General features: G+C 40.0%; 1 protein-coding gene across 1 annotated transcript in view; it reads right to left on the reverse strand.

Moving 5' to 3' along the window:
- Positions 1–19,960, reverse strand: part of THBS2 (thrombospondin 2) — a 32,985-nt gene extending 13,025 nt beyond the window's left edge. Inside the window, exons 1-14 of the mRNA XM_066545646.1 lie at positions 19,943–19,960; positions 18,553–18,627; positions 17,077–17,633; positions 15,510–15,594; positions 10,937–11,130; positions 10,012–10,152; positions 9,692–9,788; positions 8,801–8,971; positions 7,806–7,982; positions 6,890–7,063; positions 6,326–6,453; positions 6,063–6,215; positions 4,773–4,991; positions 1,625–1,732 (exon numbers count right to left, since the gene is read on the reverse strand). Of these exons, the coding sequence (XP_066401743.1) occupies positions 1,625–1,732; positions 4,773–4,991; positions 6,063–6,215; positions 6,326–6,453; positions 6,890–7,063; positions 7,806–7,982; positions 8,801–8,971; positions 9,692–9,788; positions 10,012–10,152; positions 10,937–11,130; positions 15,510–15,594; positions 17,077–17,633; positions 18,553–18,622 (2,274 nt within the window). The 5' untranslated portion in view covers positions 18,623–18,627; positions 19,943–19,960. The remainder of the gene's footprint in view (positions 1–1,624; positions 1,733–4,772; positions 4,992–6,062; positions 6,216–6,325; positions 6,454–6,889; positions 7,064–7,805; positions 7,983–8,800; positions 8,972–9,691; positions 9,789–10,011; positions 10,153–10,936; positions 11,131–15,509; positions 15,595–17,076; positions 17,634–18,552; positions 18,628–19,942) is intronic.
- Between the last annotated feature and the right edge of the window lie 5,688 nt (positions 19,961–25,648).

Genomic DNA, 25,648 nt, shown 5'->3' on the forward strand with positions numbered 1-25,648 from the left:
GTAACAGGATGCCACCTAGACAGCCTGTACAAAATGGTCTGTTTTGCACAAACATGTGAATTGTGCTACCTATCTCATAGGGAGAGCAACAGGCATTTGAACTGGATCTGTACTCAGACATTTAAATAAAGGTGTACCACTGGTACATGTACTTAAAAAATCAGAACATGTTGCAAAATCAGGTCAACTTCCGCTGCATTTTGTAACTTTTAAAAAACAAAAAAGAAACAACTAGAATTATTACTTTGACTTTTTTGGAACAAACTACTGTGGGTATTTTCAAGTTTATATCACATATTTTGACTTTTCAATTTAAACAAGTATTGAATTTTTATTGGTTGTGTTCTATTGAACACGATAATACAATGTAAAAAGTTTTTAAAAATGTTAAAATGAAATACTCTAATTTCCCAAAAATCTTTTTACCTGAGACATTTAAATGGAATTTTTAAAATTTCCTATCATTTTAATTGAAAAGTCTGCCAGAAGAATAATTCTTATATTTCACACATTCCCAAATTGCTCATGGACTTTTTCACATGCACAAGAAAGTACTCAGTGTGAAATGCAAAGAAGAAAGAAAGAAAACCAAAACAGTAGAAGTGAGGGCTACAACAGTGGCATGGAATCTGAAGGGAGATCATAAGGAAAAAAATCTTTAAAGTTCTTTTTTCTCTGCAAAATAGAAAAAAACCCATATTTAATAGGAAATAATTTTTTAGCACAATACTTTAAATTCCCCAGAAATACATTCCATATAATCAAGGGCAACATATAGAAGCAAGTCAAAATCTCATGCTGTTCATGAAACAATTTCTAGCTTCAAAAACTACTCATACTAAATAATATTTCTTCATCAAATTATTTTTTGTTGGGTTTTTTGTTTGGTTTTTTTTTTTTAAGTTTTCCAAATAGAGACCAAATGAACACAGCTATTACCCAGCTTTAACCATCTGAAGTTCTAGAGCATCTAGGTTGCCTCTGAAGGAAACAAAGAGGAACAGTAAAATTCTAATAACAATTCACTCATGCTAAACATGTTCTGAAAAGCCAGGGTGAAGCAAACTCTCAAAGGGCCTCTATCTTTTTGTTGATTGTACAAGGCAACAGTTTTAGACTAAGGCTATCTTTTAGACTCTGCAGGTAAATGAATTTGTCTTCTGGGCGGATCTGAAGGAAAGTATAAACCAGGCTAGGTATTTTCCTCCCATTATTTTCCTTTGATACTGACTGTGTTTATAGTTGTTTCAGAAAAAAGTTACAATGAATAAAAAGAACATCTTCTATATAATATTACCAGCTTTTCAAATACAGTAGACTTGTTATTCTCCCATTAAAATATAAAAAATCCAAAACTACTTTCCATTAAACTGTTTTCACATACATAACTGAACTCAAAACGGATACAGAGAACATAGGTCCTGGGGTTCCCCAGGCTGCTTTGCTCTGCACAGTACTACTCTCCTTTGACTGAACACAGCTTCACTCTGCACTACCCATCATTCAGGGAAGGAAGTGCAGAATAACTCAGTTGAAGCTCTGAACAATAAAGTTCACATCTATTGTAATACTTTTCTTTAAAATCAGATGTTTAGGTCAAACTTATTGCAGACAGATAGCTTACTTTGTCATCTTCGACACCATCATTGTCATCATCCTCATCACAGGCATCTCCTTTGCCATCTTTATCAAAGTCTTCTTGGCCAGAGTTAGGCAGAAGAGGGCAGTTATCCTGGCCAAAAGAAATAATCAATACATTATGCTTACATTAGGTCAGGATAACTTGCCTGGGCAGAAGGGTAGATATGGTACACCAGAGACTATAAAACCAGAGCAATCAGCTAAGTACTTTTGAAAGTGCCTGGTTTTTTGTTGCCAATTCATTTGCTGCTTTCATATTGTAAAGTAAGTGAAATGCAGCTGCAAATCATTTTATTTCCCAGCTGCTATTAGTGTGACATTTCTGGTAAATTTTAGAGGGAACTAGCAAAGAACAAACACACCACACGCACAGACATGCACTCTTACACCAACTTTTTGTAGACAATTCGTGAGATATATTTGAAGATTACAGAAAAAAATCACCAGGTTTTGTTGCCAGAAAAATAAAAAAACCAAGCCAAGAGAAGGTCTTCGGAAACAGCTGTTCATATGGAAGTTACTGCACAGCAATGGAAAGAGTACTACACATCAATGAAGGGGAAGACTAAGAAAGGATTTTGAAAAAAAGTGTCTTTATACTGTTCTGCAAAACAGTACCTTTGCACTCCCAGGGCTTTAAAATAAAAGTCAAACAGATCCTCTTTATTTTGTGACACAGCTTTGTAAAGAATGATTATTTTATAAAAACAATTCTTAAGTTACACTGAAAAATAAGTAAAATAGCTTGCCAAACTTTTAATATGCATTTTTTTAAATACTAAAATCATCTAAAATGGACTTCAACTCTACCACTTGCTATGAATAAATACATCTATGAAAATACACTCTGTTATTCTCATCTTTACTCACATTCCACATCTACCTCACCCAAAACTGAATCTGTCAAAAGAGTGTACAACACTCCTTTGTAACACATACTCTAAAAAATTAATATTATAGTAAGGCGTTTTCAATCTCAGTGGTTCTAATAGTGCAGACAATTAAGAAAAAGAGTACTGGAAATAATGTGATAAATATCAAATCCCCAAAATTTTTATCAAATACCTGTGAAGAGTCTTGACTATCCACCTCAACACTGGTTACCAGTAATACAAAAAAAGTTTTAAATAATGAAAGAAAATAGTCACAAGAGTAAGTTAATTTTCAATTATTATCAGCTCAAGGAAAGAAGTTTTTTAAAATCAAATTACTCAGCTAGGATATTTTGTAAAGAACAAAGGGCCTGAAAATTTGGGGTATTATTAAGGGTTTTTTTGGCAGGTGGAGAGGTCCTCTTAATGAAGTACTTGTGTCTATTAGATCAACATATATACAAAGCATTAAACAATCTTTGGAAGCAGGGTTTTTTCTGAATGGGTTCAGCATGTTGTATTTAACCAAAACTAATGCTTTGTGTTACATCAAGAGTGAACATGTGCAAATTCTGATGACAGGATCTGAAAGAAATATATATGAAGTGCAACAGCTAAGTTGGCTGAATCTACAAGGAACACACATCAATTGCAGTGAGGAAGATCAACATTTGAGGCCCAAATTTCCATCCATATCTGAAACCCTTCGGCTGATAGAGCCCAGATTCACGCAAGTGACTTATTCTCTCAAACAGCCTGATTTGAAACTTTCCTAGTCCCTTGGTCTGTATTTGTTTTAACCACTGTAGAAGTCTAGAGTTCAGTTATTTTTGCATTTCTTTCAATTTTTTTTTTTTTTCCAGAAGTTGCTAGAACCTCAAGAAGATTTATAGGCAGATCACTTTAACACAGAGAAGAAGGAAAAATGTTTCAGGTCTGGGAAAATTTTCTCAGAAGAGAAAATCTTACCCTTACAGCCATGACTAATTAGCAAGACACTTGAGCTTCTGCCTAGTAATCATATGCAGGTAATCCAGTGTTGTCAGTGGCCCCACAGGTAGGTGTTTAAAACTGAATACCTGAACATGCCTTCTGCTCTGACAAAACTCCTCCATCCCAGTTGCTTAATTTGTTGCTGCAAACAGTGTATGCCCCTCTGTATTGTGCCTGTCATTCAGCCATCAGCAAGGCCACCACTTAGAACTAGGATCCAGGGAATTGCCTGTCAGGGGGTGCCTTCACCCCTCAGCTATTTGAGCCATTGTTAAACTGGTGGAACAACTTTCAGCCTGGTTTCCTACAGCATCAGGACAAGAGCTACAAGGAGGCTGCTCACCATTTTTGAGCAATTCCCACTGGAAGGAACCTCAGGCCATGAAACCAAGAAGGACTTGGTGTGCTTCAGATGAGCACAGAACCAGGTCCCAGGGAACATATCTGGTGGACACAACCTAATAAACCTACATGCTACCATTTTTAGGCTCCCTGATGCCGTTTTTTCTCATTGGTGTAGTAATGTTTCATTGTTCACTACAACAGCACATCAAGATTGAACAGGTACCATTTGCCAGGTGTAGAGCCAATGGGGGTGGGCAGGTCAGGTGATTCCCCTTGAGAGGGTGAGAGCTGGGATTTCACATCTCTGAAGGGCAAGAGAGGCTGAATCTCTCATCCTGCTCCTGTGAGCCTTTGCAATAAGGAGAACGCCTCTAATTAGTCACATTCATTCCTCTCTTAGGCTCCTATTGTTAAAAATGATCTCAGGCTCTGAATCCAGTTGTCACAGTGTGTGGTCTGCTTAACTCTTTAAAAGGAAGGGTAGTCCAAGACAGCATTTTGAACTCTAGCCCTTACATGGTGTCAGTGTCTTTTTACTAGCCCTGCAGGTAGGATTTCACACTGGCCTGGTCCCTGAGATCCTTGTTTGGTTCTCACTAGCTCTGTGCCTCACACCCATGCTTTAGGCAACTCCTGCTCAGTGTGCTAACTCCATTCACAAGCATCACAATTGTCCATGTGTTCTGATTAGGAAGAAATCCAAGGCAGAGGACTCTGGATTTAATTTTGATAATCCCTTACTGCATTTTACCAGATTAAGTGAATATACATTTCACAATCTCCTAGAAAACGAGCATACTGTAACAGTCAAAGCTTACTGAAAGCACCAGCTTAATGAATTAAAAGGGTTACTCACAACTATTTAGGAAAAAGTGAAAATGTTGTTAACACATAGCATTTTTATCAACCTTTTTCACCTACCTTCACACAGTGGTACGTTGCATTGGCAGCACAGACCAAGTTGTTATTAGGCCAGCCATCCAAATCTGAATCCTCACCACAGATGCGGCCATCACCAGCATAACCTGTCCTACATTCACATTTGTACATTGGATCACTGAAATGGCCCAGATAGATGCACTCTGCAGACTTGTGGCAGCTGTGTGTCTTGTCCTTGCATGGATTCTCAGGTTCACAGACCTATAAATGATGGAGCATATTCAATGAAACTTGATAATCACAGCCATCTGTGTGTGCCTCAGCTTTGTCAAAATCAGACCAGTTTTTTAGAGCTCCGAAGACAGGAACTTTGCTTTGATTGTGGTTAGTAAATCATACTGCTCTCTCAGTTCACAACTCCAACAAATATGTACAATGAAAATAATTAAGACAAAACACGAGAAAAATTGGACATTATTTAAAAAGCAATTAAAGTGGTTAACAATTTCAGAACTGTATCTGCCTTCTTCCAGGTGTCACTAAACCCCAGAAATTAACTGCAACAGAAAGGAGATTGTACTCACCTCTTTTCTTCAGTGTTTTGCCTGACAGTATAAAAGGACTATCTTATTTTCTTAAATCAAAGAGACCCTAAGTAATTCTTGTGTTCACCTCATGTAGGTTTTTTTTACCTCTTCCTTATCACTATATTTTTCATTGACAGTATTTGAGAATCTTACACAGATGGTTCACATGTAGAATTCACAAGCTGAGCTAACCACAGATTTATTCAACAGTAACAAAGAGATGGCAAACCATGACTCCCACTTTAACATTTTTTGTCTTTTCTAGGAAACTAGAAAAGTAGTAGTTTTCAACCTCACTTCTACTTCCTGCTGTCCTTCACCACTGATAAGCTTTGGCCCAATGGAATTTAGGGAGTGAGAACATCAGACATGTGTCTGATAACACTGAAATTAACAGTGTCATACTTATGAAAAAAAACAATCCTAATTCTTCAGTTTCCATTCTCCAGAACAGGTATGTTAACCTCAGAGAAAGGAATGCAAAGCAGGGAACTGTTTGCTCCTGGAATTTTAGGCTCATTTGGTACAACTGTGCAGATGCCTTCAAAAAAAAAAAAAATCAAACTCTTAAAAAAGCCAATCCCAAATTCAGTATTTTGTTACTCAAAACAAAAATACTCTGAAACAACATTCAGCTATTTCAAGCCACTTTTGTTTGGTACCCAAGTTTATCTTATGCCATCATTCAAAGATATTTCAGATGAGAATTACTCAAAGCCATCAAATTCCCTTCAATATCACTTACTTGCTTCTCTGTCTTGGCAACTTCAAGCCCTACTCCATAGGGCTGACTTCCTTTATAGCGTGGAGGACACGGCAAGCAGTGGAAGCCTGGATTTGTGTTCACACAGCGATGGACTTGATTCACTTTAAAGCAAACATCTGACACAGCTATACACTGCAGGTAAAGAAAGAAAAAAAGGAGAAACCAATTAGATGGCTGTGTAATTCCCAAATAATGTATTTTTCATGGTGATTTCCTGCTGTTAATGGAAACAAAGCCAATACCTCATCAAGATCCTCACAGAAGGTACCATTGCCAAGGTATCCTGCTGGGCATGCCCCACATGACCAAGACCCATCCGGATAACTGTTGCATTCTGCTCCAGGAAAGCAAGGATTTGACAAGCACCCATCTGGCAGACACACAAAACTGAAAATTAAGTAAGGAGCATAAAAGGCACATAAAACTTCATTTAACAAACAGCGATTCTCTGATCATTAGCTTAAATCACATTTGATGCAGTAGACTCTTATGAAACCTCTAAAGTTAGGGGTTTTAAGTGCATTTAAGACTACTATTGATTTAATAAGAAAAAGTTACAGATTGCTATATCTAGTTGAATACATTACAGCATATTCAATCCCTATTTAAGAAAGGCATACTTGTTCAAGAAAGTTGGTACTGCGAATATATAAAAAATCCCACTAAAAAGCACTCAACATAGTTCAATCTCCTCTACTGAAACAAAGATATAATTAGCAGATTCCTGCATTGTCACTTCATAATTACCCATTAAAGAGATAACAGCAGTAATAGCTACTAAGACTGAGTAAAGAATGAACACCAACCAATTGGGCAATCCTTCTTATTGCACATATCATGTTGTTTGGTATCTCCCACACATGGCTTTCCTCCATACTGTGGCTCTGGACTGTTACAGAGGCGAGATCTCTCACGAATTCCTCCTCCACAGGTGACAGTGCAGGCAGACCACGGGGACCAAGGACCCCACTGGCCATTCACTAAGATATGTGAAAGAGCAGAGAATCACAAGCAATAAAGTGGGGACATCTGGTGCCAATGACCACAATCATTCATCAGATCCCTGACTAGAGACAGTTCCTCGCTATGTATGTAGGAAAATTATGGCAGATGTTTGCACTGAGATAGCAATATTTCAGAAACAAACCAATGAAAAATACCCAAGTGCTTCATAGGCATTTTGTGGCCAATAATTCAAAACGGCCTGCCATGCCCACTAGATATACAAAGAGAAAAAAAGGAGGAAAAATTATATGAAAGGAAAGTGAACGTGTATGGAATGAAAGGTCTCTAAAAAAGGTTTAAAAGTGTAGATAAATAAGAGAATTATAATAACAATTAATTGTGCTGAATGTGTAAAAAATGTATTCACAAATATCAAAGAAACCTGACTATTGAGGGATTCTATTCTATTCCTAACAAGTACAGAGACAGCTTCCTTTTAGAAAGGAAGTGTTTATTTTTGATATGCAGAGACATATCAGTAAATAGGAAATTTCTCAAACTCTGAGTATTTAAAGCCAAATTATAACTTGGAAGGTTTACAAAACCTCTGACTGCATTGTTGCCTTCGTTTTCAAAACACCCTTATGTGTTATTTCACTCATAAGATAAAATTGTATTTTCCATCATGGAAATTCACTGCCATTTAGATCTGAACAAAGAGAAGGAATTCAGCTGGAATATTATTGTGTTACTTTTGATTCAAGACCACAGACATACCTGGACATGGAACCTTCTCACACTTCTCTGTTTCACGCCCATTTCCCACACAGTTTTTCCCACCCATCTGGGGAATAGGAGAATTGCAGAGGCGGATGCGGGTGATATTCCCCACTCCACAGGTAACTGAACAGGAAGACCAGGGAGACCAGTGACTCCAGCCACCATCTTGACGTACTGCCAGAGAAAAGAGCACAACTTCAGCAAACAGCCCACCTGCAGCAGTAATACAAACTCACTTATGAGGTTAGCCTTCTAATGAGCCTCTCACCATATCTGATGAAATGTCCCATCTCTTTCCCACCATTTCACTTACAAAGCCCAGGTACTGAAGAACAGCTTTCTCAGGAATTTCAGTAACCAACATGTGACTAACAATTATGGCAGATATTTTACTTAAAAAGAAACTTTCCAATGAAACAAACACTTGTTCAAAATGCACATTTGGACATCTAGCAGTCTCAGATGCTATATATTGCCTTAGATACTATATTAGCCTGGATATCAAAGATAACTTGCAAAAGCATTAACTACACTTCTGGAATATCATCCTTGTAAGTGCCTTAAATATAAAAGTAGTTTGATATTTTTCAGAAATCTTCCATGATTACTGTATTCCTAGACACAGCTAAGCTAATGGAATGGCCCAACAATCATTGAATGGCAGACGTAAACAGCCTTGAATATCATGTTTACAAACTAAGTGTTATCTCCAAACTGAGTTCAAACAAAAGACTCTAGTTCATAATGTTACAGAAAGGATCACTCATCTTTTTTTTTTAACATAGCTAAGCCCAGAATGTACATACCTATTAAATTGTCAGGAAAGGGAGCAATATTTGAGAGGGGAAAATTGGCAAAGACTCTAATGACAGCTATTTAATTGTGCATATAGGATTTCTCAAGTACATACTGTCCTAACTAAACTTGGTTTTGCTTTGAGATGTCAAAAGAAGCTTTTAAAATGGAACAAATTTATCAAATTTATTACTTACTGCGATGGTCACATTTCTTAAAGCTGCACATCCTTGTTTGGATGTGCGGACCTGTGCAAGCACTCCTGGTGACATCACACGACCTTCCCCGCATCTGTGTCCCAGAGCCACAGGTAACTGAGCACTTTGTCCAGTCTGACCACGGTGACCAGCCCTCCTCACTGTCATCAGCTGCAGAGCAAAAGGTAAAAAGAAGTGCTTAGCTCTGAAAGTTGCTCTATTATCCTATTTAGAAGATATTCTCTTCTCTTTTTCCACAGAACATGTACTTTAACATTTAGATCTCTCCTTTCCTAATTTTGCTTTCCCAAGCTGCCACTGATGTCACAGAATTTTGGTGTAATATAATGAGAGGTTAGTTGAAATAAGAATCCTGGATCTTCATGAATTTGTGTGCAGTGTGTTTGCACGAAGCACTGATCTCTGAAGGAAGAACATTTCTCTAGAAAGGACCAAGCCAAAACCTGAGTCCAAACTGCCTTTGGCTTCAGAATATAGGTCAGTGTGACATGTGGCCCCACCTTTGAAAGCTGCATAATGGTGAACATGATCAAGAGCACACTGTAAGTATATGCCCTATGCTCTGAATGGGAAAAAAAAAGTGAAACATGACTGGGGAGAAGCATACTTTTAACATTTTATGCCCAAAATAGCTAAGCAGGTTATCACCTTAATTCTAAGTAACGAATATAATCAGTGAAGACATACCAAACCCTTCAGAGGGTAACTTCAAGCACTCAAATTATTTTGTATGATCTTTGTATACATACAAGTTCTATATTTGATCTTACCTGCCTTGGCATCTTACTTGTTTTGAGCTTTCAAGAACACTAGTAGTGATTTTAAATAATGCCGAAGACTATCTATTTTTCTCCTCAGCTAAATACTCACAATGAGAGCAGACTGGACAGCATTCACCTTCAACAAAAACTGGATCAGCACAGGAAACTGCTGGGCAGGTGATTTGATTGCACACAATTTTGGAATCCTAAAGGCAAAGAAATCAATTTACTGATTTATGCTCACAGAGAGGTAAATGAAGGTGGGCATCTGGGGAAGTTTCATGTGGAAATGTTTTGATTTATTCTATCATGGACATGGAGACTCTTTATAAACATCATTACATCCAGCCAAGCTCTAAGTAAATATGATCTGACAAGGACAGCTGAGCTGGAACTCCATTTCTGCAGAGAATATTTCCAAAACCTTACCTGGCAAATGCACTTGGTGCAGCTATCCACAATCCAGCTTTCATTATCTGCAAAGACACGACCATCCTGCCAGCAAACTGGTTGGTTCTTCGTTGTTTTGTTAGGCCCAATCAGTTCCCACATAATTTGGTTCTCTTCAGACTAGAAGATGAATTTAATGAAAACAAACTGTGTATTTCATAAGCACACTGTTTTAAATAGACAAAAATGAGTTACAACCAGACTAAATTCTTCCATCAAAAAATTTATTTTTATGTCCATAAGGAAGATAGTCTTAAGTATTGGAGTCCTGCATAGCAATTCTTCTAGGAATGGTACAAATACAGTAACACAACACTAAGGGAAATCTGTTCTTAGCCATTTTGCTTTACTCTAACACAGCTCATCTTTAGGTGAGAAGATTTTAGTCCTGACACATATGGCATACGAATAAAATTCCTTCAGAAAAATTAGCTGATTCAGAATAAGAAGAGGGGCAGACTTCAGCAAAACATCACCATCATACTACAACTATAAAAATCCCATATCTTTACTTGCAGTTTAGGTACCCCATGCAGCCACTTACTGAGGTAACCATAAATGGTGTAAACGTGGCAAAAAGACTAACAGTACGCAAGCAAGGTTGGGATTGCTAGCTTTCAATTTCCAAAACTGTAGAAGGATTTCCTCTGTGTATGAGTGCATGTGTGTGTGTGTGTGTGCTCTTTTAAACCCAGTGTGTGAAAACCAAGCCTTGATTAAAGTGTTATACTCAGGAACTACCAAACTAGTCTCAATGAAAAGACATCTTTACATTATCTAGATAAACTAACAGGTGTTCATATGCAATATAGAAATCTCTATTAAATACCCTGGCATAAAATAAGGAAGGAAAGAGCACTGCACAGCAGACCTCCATCAGCTCTCCAGACTCGCAGGTACCTACCACTTTCTGGAGGTTGTCAGCCAAGTTGTTCACCACGATGCGCAGGCCGGTGAGCTCTGTGAACATCGATCCCAGCTCCTCACAGGAGCGGTCACAGAACTCGGCCTTCCCTGGTTTCTCACCCACGTACTCCGTTGTCACAGCGGGGCTCAAGTGAAGGATTTCAGTGCTCTCATTGATGGTGTTCACTTCAGCTGGTGGCAAGAGAATGAAAGAGAAGAGCAGCATATACAAAGCTCTTCCACAGATTACAGATTCCTGCTGAAATCACAGACTGGCACCCATAGGTAGGGTTTAAACATATCTATTTTGGCACAGCTTCATGCTTATTATACCCATGAATAAAAGAGGGGTTAGATGTCAGCTGGTTCCAATTATAGGCTTTCCCTTTTCAAAATTAAGAGCCAAGCTGCGTCTCACATGGCCTTCACTTTAAAATTGTTGGCACTGCAACACATTCATTTATGAAGAAGGCTAACAAAAGGATGCAGTATCAAAAAAGCAAACCCATTTTATCCGCTGAGACATAAAAAGTTACAGATTTTTTTCATGACCCATCACATTTCCTTAAGGCAGAGAAAAAGGCAGGAGAAAGTTTCCTTGCAGAAAGTCATTGTCCTTGTTCTTCCATAAATTCCAAGGTTGGATCAAATTTGGACCATTATGCAATGTATACCAGACTGGGCTGCTCTATATTGCACTGTCCAGTGTTAAGCTCAGAGGAGCTGTTATAAAAACAGTTTCATTCTAAAGTGAAATGGAGGTCAAGCTAAGATCAGACAGATTATTTAATTTGTCACTCCAAACACTCCTCCAAAAGGCAGATTGTAATTAAAACAGAATTTTGCATGCATTAGACAGGGAGAACTGGACATGTTCTAATATCATTTTGAAAGACTTCCCTGTCTACAGTAAATTCCTGAAAAATAACATAGCAGAATGCATAGTTTTAATTAATAAAAAAGCAAAAAGCACTTAGGTAACTAAATAAAACAGTCTGTGTTCTGTTAAGCATTTGAATCTCCATCAGGTAAATAACTTATGGATTCCATGGACACTTTCTCTAAGGACTCCATGAGAAACCCAAAGTTGGTATCAGCTATACAGCAATCCATACTTCTCCGCCTCTTAATAAAGACTTCTTTACCACATTTAGTGGCATTGGAATGGCTCAAGGTTACCAAAGTGGGAAGACAAGCAAAGGATATAGCAATTTAAAAAGAAAAAATCAGCACAGGAACATGTGCCATAAAACATATGTGTCAAAACCCCAATACCATTCGGTGTTGACAAATCACCAAAGATGGCAAATCTTCAGAAATGTTAAGGGCTTGATTTGATGCTTTACCATACAATGTAAAGTGTTATATATAAATATAAAAGGAAAACAGGAGCAAACTATTCTTCATTCATTTGGAAGGCTAAAAATAAAAGAACAAAGAACCAACACACAATATGACATTAAGTGATTACTTCTCGACCAAACTTAAAATTATTGGCTTGATGTGCTTTTAAATTAGCTATGAAACATCTGCCACTAGCCAAGGCCTACAAAAAATTGTTCTCAGTTTTCCAAAGTTGAAGCAATTGTCCAGCTTCACTTACAGTATGGGAGAAAACCACATAGCAGATCAGAACTCTGTGTCATAACAGCTTATTTCAGCTGCTTTTTGATTCCCTGGAAAGAATGCAATTTTCCTACCACATTGGAACACTAGATTTCTCAGATCCCCCCACAGCACTTCTCAGATCATTAATTTCATATTTTTCAAGCCAACATGGAGTATGCCTTGACCGGAACATTCTGAGGACATTAATAAAGTTGCAATCTCAGCAGGAAACATAAACCAAAACTATGTTAGAAGAACTAAATCCTCACTTCCTACTGGTACTTGGCAGTGACTGAAAGAAGATGCCTGGGGATCACTGGGAAATCAGTTCTCTGCTGCTGGCTTCCTGCTAATTTCCTAAGGACCAGATGATTAAAATGAGAAACCAGAAGAGTAAAATGTGCATCCTCTCACATATGCAAATATCATTCTATTGATATAACTCAAGAAGGGATTTTATTAATGTTCCTATTTAAGTGTGTTTTTGTCATCTTTTCTATGCAGTTCAGTGTATAAATCCTGCCTAAAGGATCAGCAGTCACCACATTACACACATACTTTCCTACCCTCAACCAAACAGCAATCCCAAGCCACCATTTCACCAGATGTCACATTCCCATATTAGGCTTAAAGATACATTGGGAAAACAGTCCTGTCTCCTTTTGTGTTCTTAGGGCTGAGGGAACTTCATTGGTAAGATCAGCCTTGCTGTCATGGGACATTAACACATAAATATGTCATCTTAATGCCTGTACTTCAGCTCAATGAGTCTGCCATCAAAATGGGAAAATATCTTGTGGTCAGTAACATCATTCATGGCTTTTCAACTGTGGTAATTGTCATTAGCAGCATCCCCCAAGTTTCAATACTGGGCCCAGTCTTGTTTAACTTATCCATCAATGACTTGGATGGACAGATGCCTCCTCAGCAAGTTCACAGATGACAAATCCTGGAGTAACCAATACCCCAGAGGGCTGTGCTGTCCATCAGAAGGACCTCAACAGGCTGGAGAGAGGGGCAGAGAAGAACCATGCTGCCCCTCTCCTCATCCTCAGCTATATCTGAAGTGCTGTGTCCAATTCTAGGCTCAGTACAAGATATGGAGCTCCTGGACTGGGTCCAACCACAGACGACAAAGTAAATTAAGGGACTGGAGCCTCCCTATTATGAGGAAAAACTGAGGGAGCTGGGCCTGTTAAGACTCAAAGAGAGACAACTGAAAGGGGACCTCATCAAGGTGTATAAATATCTAAAGGGGATGGAGCCAGGTTCTGTTCAGTGGTGCCAAGCAATAGGACAAGAGGCAATGGGTAGACCCTGATGCACAGGAAGTTCCACCTGGATACGAGGAAGAACTTCTTTACTGTGTGGGAGACCAAGCACTGGAATAGCTGCCCAAGAGATGGTGGAGATTCCCTCACTGGAGATATTCAAGAATCATCTGGACACAACCCTGTGCCACGTGCTCTTGGATGACCCTGCCTGAGCAGGGAGATTACACTGATGATGCCCTGCAGTCCTTTTCAACCTGACCCATTCCATGAGTGTGTAATTAATCTGGATAGGCAATGTCAGACTCTGACATGCGCATAAAAATGCACTCTCAAGTAATTTTGATGGCTTCACTGTGCTATTAGTTCTTTTCTGTTACTGCACAAAAAATTTCCATATTCTATTATTCTCTTGGTGTTGCAAAGTAAAAGAATACTGTGAACTGAATTATTTGCTAAATAATTCCCAGTAAGGATAAAACAAAAACCCCAAATCTGTATAATTAATAGAACTGATAATTTGGCAATTGACAGATGTGATAACAATACACTAAGAAAATATTATCTGTTGGTTATCAGCAGCTTACAGCTGTACAAGAATTCCTCCTAAGGTATGCATTAGCATGAAGTACTCAATTAATCCTTTAGGATCCCATTGGTTTCCTCTTCATTGTAGAGGTATAGTAACATTCCATTTCTACTTGGTGATATTTCAAAACATTTAGTACTCCTTTGAAGAAGTCAAGATCTGCTATCATTTAATTTCTGGGTTTTGCATAAACAAGGAAAACATTGAATTCAATCTGCTTAACTGATTTTCTATATACCACGTATTTGAGCAAAGTAACAGAAATAATGGCTTTTCAGGTGGCAGGAGTTTCAAACAAAACTCTGAAGTCCTGTCTTGTGCACCCACAACATTCCTCTGACAGATTGAGCTGGCTCTGACTCTTGACTGAGCTCTTCTCAGCTACAAGCACTGGGAAGTAAAACATTCAGCACCTCCTATAAACTTGAGTACAAAACCTTAGCACATATTTGACAAATAATCCTAACTCTTTTATGGGGAATCCACTACACACCCACACACAGAGTACTCCCCTCCTGGCAGGGTAAGCATGAACTGGACTAAGAACATGTCAGCCAGTAACATACAAGCCTTCCATCTCTCTTCCTTTGATTTCTTATTTTCCTGAGTCTGTTTTGATTAACAATACTTTGGGAGTCAAACCCAAAGCCTCTTTCAGTTGAAGGTATTGCCAAGGAATTCAGTATCTTTAAAAATGGCAGACTAGTTTGTGGGCCCATTGACAGTCAGCAGCAGAATTCAGAAGCAAAACTACTGTCTGGTGTGCAATGAATTGCAGAAACCTCATATAAGAAAATATGTATTTTCCTGTATGTGCTTTTTTCCCTTTCATTTCTACTAGTTTATTGCTCAACACTTTTTTTCCCCAGCTTAAAAACAGAGGTTCAGAGTTATAAACCTAAGTAACTGAACTAAAATAATAGGCTAGAGAGTAGAAATGACATCATATAAATATGTAAGTTCCCATTACCACCAAAAAGCAACTTATTCTCCTTTTAATTTCAAAGGGATCTGTTGCCTGGTTTTAGGATAATATTTCACAACTGACATTTCTCATTTTCAGATTCCACTGAACAGTATTAACAAGATAACAAAAGCCTTACTTGACTGGCTTCTCTGGCATCCTTTCTTACGCAGAACGTCCTCTATTGAAGTATCAAAGATTAACTGAATATTTTGCAAGAGACCCTGTAATAATAATTTTTAAAAGCAATTAAAAGCAGTAAGATCAATTTTTGAATAACTAATAACTGATCTGTCTCAATTCCATGCTACTGACTGGATTCAGACATAAGCAAATACATAAAGAACAATCTACAAGGCATTAAACCTGACACACAGGAAAAAAACGGTTATAGCTTTGTTATATACAATTTCAGTATTATAAGCTTCAAAGATAGGTATGTTCTGAAACATGTATTAATAAAATATATTAATCTGCTACAAGCTAAAATCTCCATTTTCATAGTGAATTTTAGATTCGCCATAGAGTCAAAGCCAAGCTTTCTGCACCATCACACTTCCATCCTTAGCCAGTCATTTCAATGCACCACAGTTCCCTGCCTGCTCAACTGTGCTGGCCCTACTCTGAGACAACACTATAAAACCAGACAGGTATCTATTTCACTTGGGAAAAAAACCTTCAAAGAAAAAAAAATAAATTAAAAAACAGCTTGTTTCAGTGAGTCATTTAGCAGTACAGCTTCAGAACCAGTTGTATGAGCACTACTGGTGGAGTAACATAGTCATGGAAGCAGGAATGGAGAGGCTTTGGGCAAGAACTTCTGAAGTCCCTGCCAAAACTGGTCATCCCATGGAGCCAAACTCCAGCATGCCAGGCTCTGGCTGAAAACCAGATGGCACAACATGATGAGAAAGAAAGGGCTTTTTGAAATTTTTGGAGCCATGAGTTCAAGTCTGACTTCAGCTGTGACTGAAAAAAAGCCATCCTTAAAGCAGTTGGGCCAGATCACATCACCAGATTATGAGGCAGAAGGTTGCTTTCATTTGATAGGAAAACCAAAAAGCTTGTAATTGTTTCATCTCAAATGTTTTCCACAAAAAGAAAAATAAACTCATTTACAGGACTGATCAAAACTTTTTGTTGTATTTCTTTTCTCAAATTTTTCCTCTTTAAAATTTAAATTGAAAAGAAACAGTCAAAATGTTTGGTAAAACGGGCTGTTCTGTTACAGGATGGACCAACACCACATGCTTCAGCTTCATTAAAAATTCTTCTTTTTCTTCTTCCAAATAGAAAAATAAAAATATTGACATGTTCTCATTATTTAAATAGATTAATTCAATGTAAAAACAGTTCAAGAAATTTGCAAAAAATTCTACAAATCACCGCAAAAACTCAACATCTCTAGAAGTCTTACATCTGGAAGAGAAAAGGGATGGTTGCACAGGAAACCCAAAAATTGGTTTTGCACACTTTTTCACTTTTTAGACTTTGCTTTTTCCTTGCTTTCAGGAACCCCAAAATCACACAACACAGATCCAGCAATTAATAAAAGCACACTGAAGAAAGTCTTCTTGGGAACACCTGTGACCCCATCAAATCCAAGAGGCACTGGGACAACAAAACTGTTCCCACTGCGTCTTCCCAAACTACTTGCAGTTACCTTCTTACCACAGCAGAGACCCAAGCTTCTGCAAGTCACCTACCCTGAAATGATTCTCCCGAGTGGACCCTTTCGCCACGTACAGCCTGCTGCTCTCAGCTTTCAGCTGCTCATAGAAAGGCTCCTCCAGGATGAAGCTGTCAATAAGGTCACAGCCAACATAGAGGTTGTAGTTCTCCCCCGTTATCTGCACGGTGAGGTTCTTCCACTGGGAGTCAGCAAGGTCCACGTCTTCCAGGGAAATCACATTCTGGAAGCCATCCACCCAATAGATAAGGTCCAGGGTGTTGGCCCGGCCATTGGAAATGATCTCAAACTGCCTCTCACTGATGCCGGGACCCTCTAAAGCAAGGATAGTGCCTCTAGATTGCCTGTCCTGCCTCAGGGTGGCTGAGAGGATAAAGCCCTCATTCTGCCGTATTAATTTTAGCATCTTTTTTAGTTTCTCGGGCTTACACGGAGGTATATGGTCAAACCGAATGAAACGGTACGCTGGCACAGTGGGGTCTGGGCCCCGGAACACCTTTGCTCCAATTGTCTTTCGGTTTATGTTACTGACTTGAAGTAAATCAAAGGTGGTCTCCTCTTCCTTGTCACCATCTGAAAAAGTTAACAGCGTGTGACAGTGTGTCTGCAAAAAGTCTTACAAGAAACAGCACCATACAGTACACTGAGCAGCTGCAATTGTATGACAGACATTAAGGAACAGCAGAGTAAACCCAGCACTTTCTGGCCTCCACAAATGGAATTGCTCCTACAAGAAGGCAAGTAAATCATATTTTCTACCTGACATTTTCACTTACATGAAAATTCTCTCCATGTGTACAAACATTTTCCATTATACATTTGCTGTGGTAGCTTCATACATTATGGCTTCATATTTGATAGCACTATATGGTACATACTTTTACATATATATCTATTCTGTAGGCCATGTATATGCCTACACATGGATGCATGCAGCAATTTATTAATTAAATATTTTTTAATATATGATTGGATAAGGAACTTGAGGCAATTTCTGTATTTTGATTACGAGATAATGGAAAACCAAATTATGAGAGTCCATGTGCCTATACGATGACCAAAAAAAGAGATTTACTTTTAAAGACTGCAACCAAGAAATCAGATGGAAATGAGGGTCTGGCACTGTGCCAATTTGAATTCTACTTATATTTGGTCTGTAGATGTCTATTTCTCTACTTTTATCTTTTTAAATTATCAGTGATTCTGTTTATGTTACTTTCACCATACATTTCCACCACACAGAAAAGTATAACATTAATTATTTCTGGGATTATATACCTTTTCATAAATAATTTCTAAAGAAAGCAATTTTGAGATATATTGAGAAATCTTCATTTAGCACTGGCAAGGTATGGCTACCAAAAATATCCCAGGCACTTCTAAAAAAATCCTTTATGACTATTTTGCCCACTGTAGTTCAGGTAAGCCAACACTTTATAACTTTTAACTTTGGGAGTTAGTCTGTATCCAGTTAAGAAGTGTCAGAACTTACCCTGAGCATTTGAGGAAACCCACAGGGTTATCAAGACAACAAGGCACAGCAACCCTCTCCTCTTCAGCATAACTCCTATGAATAAAACAAAAAGTAGTAAGTATTAGGGAAATTATATTTATCAGCTATAAATAATGCAATTTTCCTCATGAAATGCCATAAACAGCAACTATATATATAAAATAGATTTTTAAAAAATTTTTATTGATTCTTGTAACACTTATTCTGGGTCTATTCTTGATGGTAGAAGTGAAATGTGACATGAGGTTAAGGGATGAGGAATTATGGCAATGTCCTTAATAAAAAGGAAAGGCATACAGAAAATATACAATATTATTTTCTTAATGAAATTTCAGTAGCTGGCATAGGGACTATATGACACTACAGGAGATACAGCTTATTGCTAGCACATCGTTACTTTGGAGCACAATATTCAGCCAAAAATCCTTGCAGAATAATGGGATCTAAACTGGATGTCAGTTCCAAGTAAGAGGGGTACTTTTCAGTACCTTTTTCAGTGCCAGGATACCAACACTCTTTTCCATATGTATAAAAATATGTACAATCCCCTGTACCCAACCACAGCTGGATAAAGTGACTCTTAACGTGATGCCGGGCTTGCCCTGTAGCACTGTGCAGTTATAAACCACATAATTGCATCTCCATACGTGTCTCAGCTCACAATGAATGGAGCAGAAGCATTCGCCAGAATGCGCAGAAATCCATTTCTCTGGGTACAGCCAAATAACTTCAGCACGGCCAACTCCAAACATTACTGCAACGACTCAGGGATGCCGCCAGCGCTGTCTACATTTTCTTTGTTATACACGGAACTCTTACTACCTGGCATCATCTCCAGGGTACCACCGCTACCGGCGGCCGCCAGGATGCCTCTCTCACCTCTCGAACCCAGGGGCTCCCGGCGGGACAGACCCTGCCTGGGGGCGGGCGCGGCGGCGGCTGGGCTGCTGCGGGCAGGTGCCTGCACACGCCGCCTGCCCCGTGGCTGCTCCCCGCACCCCGCACCCCGAGCTCCCGCGGCGTGGGCAGCGGGGCGAGTGCCCACGGGGAGCTGCGAGCGGGCTGACAGCCTCCTCCGCCCGCCGAGCGGGCTCCGCGGCGGGCACGGCACCTCCGCGCCCTGCACCTCACCTGGCATCGGGGAGCCGACGGCGCGCTGGGCTCTGCGGGGCGAGGCCGGCCGGGAGCGAAGCGGGATGCGACGCTCTGCTGCCGACGCCGTCGCAAGTCCCTGCACGGCCCCGCGCCCCGCGCCTTTATGGGCTGCGGGCCGGGCCCCGCTGTCAATCAGCGGCGCCGGGGCGCGCCCCCGGCTCGCCCCTCCGCGGCGGTGACATAAACCCCGCCGCCCCCTCCCCACCTCGCCTACCTGCGGGGCCATCGCCGGCCCGGGCCGGCCCCCGGCGGGCGGTGCAGGGGCGGTGCGGGGGGCGGGCAGGGCGGCAGCGGCCTCCCCCCGGTAGCGGAGGGGCGGGCAGGCGAGTCCGCGGTCGGTGTGGCGGGGGCCGAGCGCGGCAGAGCCCCCGGGAGGCGGCGCCAGGCTCCGCGGCGGGGCAGGAGCGCGGTCCGGACGTGCTGTCGGGGCGATCCGAGCCCGGTTCCTGCGGCCCCTCCAGCCGGCCCGGCTCTCCCGGGGACACTTGTCGCTTGAGAGCTCCGTGCTCCTGCCGCCACCGCGGCAAAATCCGGGCCAGGATTTTGGCCAGGGCTTCTCCAGGGCTCTGTTATCTCATTTTTATCCTTTTTAGTTTTAAATTGTACAACAGCCCAAAGCCGAGACTTGCTCCGTCTCCCGGTCAGTTGGCAAAGTGCTCTCTGGATATAAGCCAGCGACTCCTCAAGTGAGCCCAAGCACCTCGGTCCCGCTGTTCTGCGCAAGAAGCACCATCCCCTTGCATTCCATGGAGGGCGATGAGGGCTTACTGAGACGTGCTCCTTGAGGAAGGAGCCTTGGCTCAGGGCTAGTGAAAGAAACCTCACTCTTAGGCTGATCCTAGACACGTCAGGAGAACTGGGAACTATCTCCACAAGCAAGGACTCCTGTCACAACCATTGAATTTTAAAGGTCAATGTCCTGAGGAGAAGCCAGCACAGCTTCCAGCATCACACTCCACAGAGAGCAGGCGGATGGATCCCTGTGGTAGGTCGACACTCAGAACCTGCCATGACACGTGGATACATTTCAGAAGTCAAAGGAGAAAACCATGATCCCAGCTGCTGAGTCGTGAACTGGGGTTGCAGAATATCTGTGAAAGAATCCTGCAGCTGGTGTGAAGAGGCATGGATTTGGCTCAGTTGCCCACAGAATCCAAGAAATGTAGTGCTGTCAAATGTATAGGTGGACAAACTTCACAAATCTTAGCACACAAAAAACCAAAACTCAAACAAAACCAAAACATTACCCCCCCCACCAAAAAAAAACCAAACCAAAAAACAAAAAAAAAACAACCCACAAAACCCAAGAAACAGAGCCTGGGAAGTCATTAACTTCGCCCATCACGATCTGAAATTCCTCGGAAATTCCAACAGAAAAAGGTGTTGATATTTCAGAGCTCAGAGGACTTCAAAAGGCTCAATCTGTCACTACAGCAGAAAATGCCAATGCAAGCACTGTTCCCTTTCCGTTTGCCATGGAAGCTCCTTCCAACTTGGCTGGCCTTGGCCTTTCAGGGTAGCAGGAGCCAAGGAGCCTTACCCTTTCTCACAGGGTCCAGGGGACTGAGCCAAGATAGTAGGGAGAGGGCTTTTTTGTCTTCCTAAGACATTTGGTTTTCAGTTTTGCAAACCTCAAGAATTTAAAAAAGTAGTTAATGATGTTCACAAAACCTCAAATTCTAGTGGGTTTACTCATTCCCCCTGCTATATTAAGACTTAGTCTTTATATCTATATATGTAGCTGTGTGGTGTGTTTTCCACTAGATTGAACTGTGCTGGGATAACTCTCATCAGGAAACTGCTCTGGGATTACAGCTGGAGAAGAGAATGCAACAAAGTGTTTAAGAGACCAAGAAGAAACTCTGAGATAATTTCATGAATTATTTGTACATCGATATGGAAAGCCTTTTTACAATAGAAATTTTTAAGTCAATAAAATAACAATAAAGAGACAAATTTTATTGTGTCAGCTTCTAACCAGCTGCCTCATAGCAAATCTTTCCTTTCATTTTCTGTGAGTGTTCTAGGAATGAAGGATCGATAGCATATTGTTTTGAGCTGAGTGGTTTATATATAGGATGATGGCCTTTGAGTAGACAGTTTTGATTGTGGTCTTTCCACAACTGTAAAAATGCTTGCTTGCTCACTTTCCCCCTGGCCACCTTGGAAGAGGTAAACATCTTCTTTCCAAGATTCCTGGTGGAAAGTCTCAAAGAAACAAATACACACTCTGCTTTGCGCAGTGAGCCAATGTACACATGCAAACATTGGAATAACATTCACATGTCTCAATTTACCTGATTTTTCATTGTGAAGGGAAAGTGAACAATGGTAATTAGAGAGATTGTAAAGCCAGATTTGCTAACATATAGGACCACAACTGAGATAACAGTAGATCTCATAGTGATGGTTTTCTGTATTATTTTACCCTTCACTGCTTCAAACCAGCATATCAGCCATGAGCACAGGTCCTTAACTTCTCATCTCTTTATGCACCTCCCTTTGCCTTTTTCAGTTGGCTGTTTTCCTTTTGTACTTGCCCTTGGGACTTTCCATTTTGGATCACATAAACATTGTACAAGGTACACTTGTACCTTGAAAATCACTGGAGAATGTCAGGATTCTGTTATGGCACTGTCTCAGAAAGAACTGTGATTTGATGGATGTCCACCAAATATTCCATGGTTTTGCCTAGGAGTTTATCACTGACTTTTTGACTTAGCTTGACTTTGGGGAAGACTTGAACTCTCCTACATTAGAAGGAATCCAAATAAAGTGGAATATGCTTTACATGCTATTTTTTTTTTCTTTACTGCTTTTCTGATAAAATTGAAACACTTTGCTTATGGCATGATCCAAAAGAAATTCTGTGACTTTCGCTGGGTGAAATTATGATCTTTTTTTTTCTTTTTTCTGACAAAAGCACCCCCACTAGTTGAAATAGGTCTAGTTGCATGAGCATGATAAGGTCCTTCAGGTTTTATCCTGCAGTCCTGGATTTCTCCTGATAATCATTCTCACAGAAAAGCTGTGAAAAAGCCATGAAGAATTTTTCTTTTTTTTTCTTCCTGTGGTGGAATTTGATTTTCATAATTCACACTATTGAGGTTCCAAAACTGAAACAGGTAACTTGCAATTAGCATGTGACTCAGTCACTGAGTTTTTTGAATGAGCTAGTAGGGACAGGGAGAGAGACCTGAGTGCTTCCTCTGACAACATGTTGTAAGTACTTCAGCTAAATGCAGATTTTGAGTCCTGGAATGGAATCCACAAGGGAGAGTGAATTATTCTATGAGAGGTAGTTTTGACAAAGCTTTATGTATGCTCTAGTTTAAGTTCTGGTGCCAGATAAAAATGGGTATCATAATCAGATACTTAGTCTTCTGCTCTTTGTTTCAGAGGAAGTGTTTTGGTCTTGTTTTAAACCTTCCTTAAGTAATTTCCAGGTATAAAATATATCCAGACACAAATGCTAATGCATTCTGTCAGAAAAAATGGCCATCAACTGCACAAGCACCAACTGGTATGCTGTTACAATAAACTTGTCAGAGAGGGAAATACTGCTACCACCCATTTGCAAACTTCTTCTTTAGTTTAAAAAGGGCTGTACACAAAAACTTGTGCAGTGTTTCAGCAGGAAGACTTTGAGTTTAAAGCTAAGTCCACGTCTGAGTATTTTGCTACATTGGTTCCTACATGATTTAACTGGTGTCACACAGTAAATTATGGAAAGAGCCAAACGTAAGTGGAACCCAAGACTCTTTAACTCATGGTCAAAAACTTGGATCTGGAACCCCCTTTTATTCCCTGTTCTTGCAGTACATATGACAAAACAAATATCCATCTACAAACAGTTAACTGTGTCCTTAACCATTTTACAGAATTTTTGTACTCTCACCCCACGTGAGCTGCTGAACATATTAAGAGTGCCAAGTATTTTCAGCCTCCAAAAAGGAACATTCCTCTACCAAGTGCAGTGCAAATGAGCATTGAAAATGCTCTGTAAATCCCATGTTGCTGCTCTGGGTTAAAAAAACCCCAAACCTTTTACCAGATTCAGGACAGATTTATTACCCAAAGACCTGCTTTATTCAACTTTGTTACACAGTTTCACATTCTATCACAGAAGTATTGATGTTTTCAGTTACAACAGGAAAAAGTCACTAAAGCACTGACTTTTAAACAACTAAGATTATCCTTACAGGCTGTAATATTATAATTTTTATTATATTTCCAATACCATGCTTTCTCTATGTCAAATGGGATTTGGTCTGTTGTATCTACGTATGTTCAAAGCCAACCCAATCTCCAAGCTTTTAAATTATTTGGATTAAATCCGTATTTAGAAGTAAAACATGCTGAAGTTGACCGTAGCTTTAGCTGAGGGGTAAGTGAATACAACTAAAATATGACTTCAGTGGTCCAGCTGGATTTTAAAAGTTGTTTGGGGGAACAGATACCATTCATTTCAGGAGGATGTAGCGCCAAACTACTTTTGAAGGCTTGGACCTAGTTTCTTTTCATTTAGTTAGGTGAAACAAAATGCCAAATGCTTACTGAGAGCTCAATGAGCTATAACAAATGTTTGAATGATCTTAGTCTAAAAAGAATTTTTTATTGCAATGAGACCCACCCTTTTGTTTCATCAGAATTATGATGGGTCCTTGCCTTACCTGCACAACTGCCCTGTGAAATGTGGATTATTCCCACTGCTGCATATGCTGACTGTTGGGGGGGGCTCATCCTCCCGGGACTTGAGGTGCAAACACAGGAGAGGACCCCTTTTCTTGGCAGACATGCAGTCCCTTGACCAAGGGTGCTGCCTCTGCTATGCTTTCTCTCTCCTTCCAGCTAGGGCCTGGATAGCTGAACTCTTCTCCTGGGCCCCATTTTTCTATAGGTACAGAAGTTGGCTGGCTGGCAGCAAAATATGGCCTCACCAGGTACAGTGTGTCCCTGAAACATGGGATTCACAGAGTCTGGAGAGACTGGGAGGCATAACTGTGTAGAGAAACTGAAGAAGAAGAAAGAAGAAGAAAGCTCCAACAGGCCAAGAAGAAAAAATGTACAGAAAAGAGTTGAAATTGTTTGCAAAAACTTTGAAAGGCCACAGAGAACAGTCTGGGGGTTTGATATCTCTCCATATGTTCAGAACTCCCACAGATGGAGTCATGAGTCCCACAGGATGAAGTGAAGAGATGAAAGAAGGCAATTCATGAAACTGCTACTGCTGGCTGTGTCTCTAACTGGGAGAAAGAACATCATTAAGCTGTGGCCTGATAATGATTATGAAGATTAAAGCTGAACAAATAATTCCCATATTATTTTTTTTTACTCTAATATGTTTTTGCCTCTTTTTCCCCTCCTAAGAACATCCACACTCAGACCACATTTTCCTCTAGCACATTAATAATCTGGGTGTGGTCATAGAGCTGTTACTTGCATTGTTGATAAATATTTAAAATCCAATTCATCTTGCTTTGCTGTAAATGGTTAGAGGAGTCAGATGGCAGCATTCACGCTCCCCAGTTAGCAGACCATCACTTCCCAAACAAATACTTGGCCATACATGTTAAAAGCAGGACCTTTTATGGTACTTATGCTTACAAGCATCCATTTGGCTCTGAAATATCTCTGAAAGACATCATCCACATAGAATTAAATAATTTCAACCATCCTCTGAAAGAGTTCAAAGGTAAAGAAAGTAAGTTTTGCTGTTATATTCTGTGTTCCACTGTAGTTTTCTCTGCTCTTGAAGAGGGAACAGGGAGAAATTTGCTCTGGTGATAACCATAGACTACTCAATTTGATTTAATCATATAATAGAATGCTGAAAAAGTATTTCTTACAACATACACCAGGAACAAAGCCATGTACCTTCACACATATTCATTGCAGATTTGCCACTTCTTGTAAGTTA

This window comes from Molothrus aeneus, chromosome 3, assembly GCF_037042795.1.
Source record: "Molothrus aeneus isolate 106 chromosome 3, BPBGC_Maene_1.0, whole genome shotgun sequence".
NCBI classification, from domain to species: Eukaryota; Metazoa; Chordata; class Aves; order Passeriformes; family Icteridae; genus Molothrus; species Molothrus aeneus.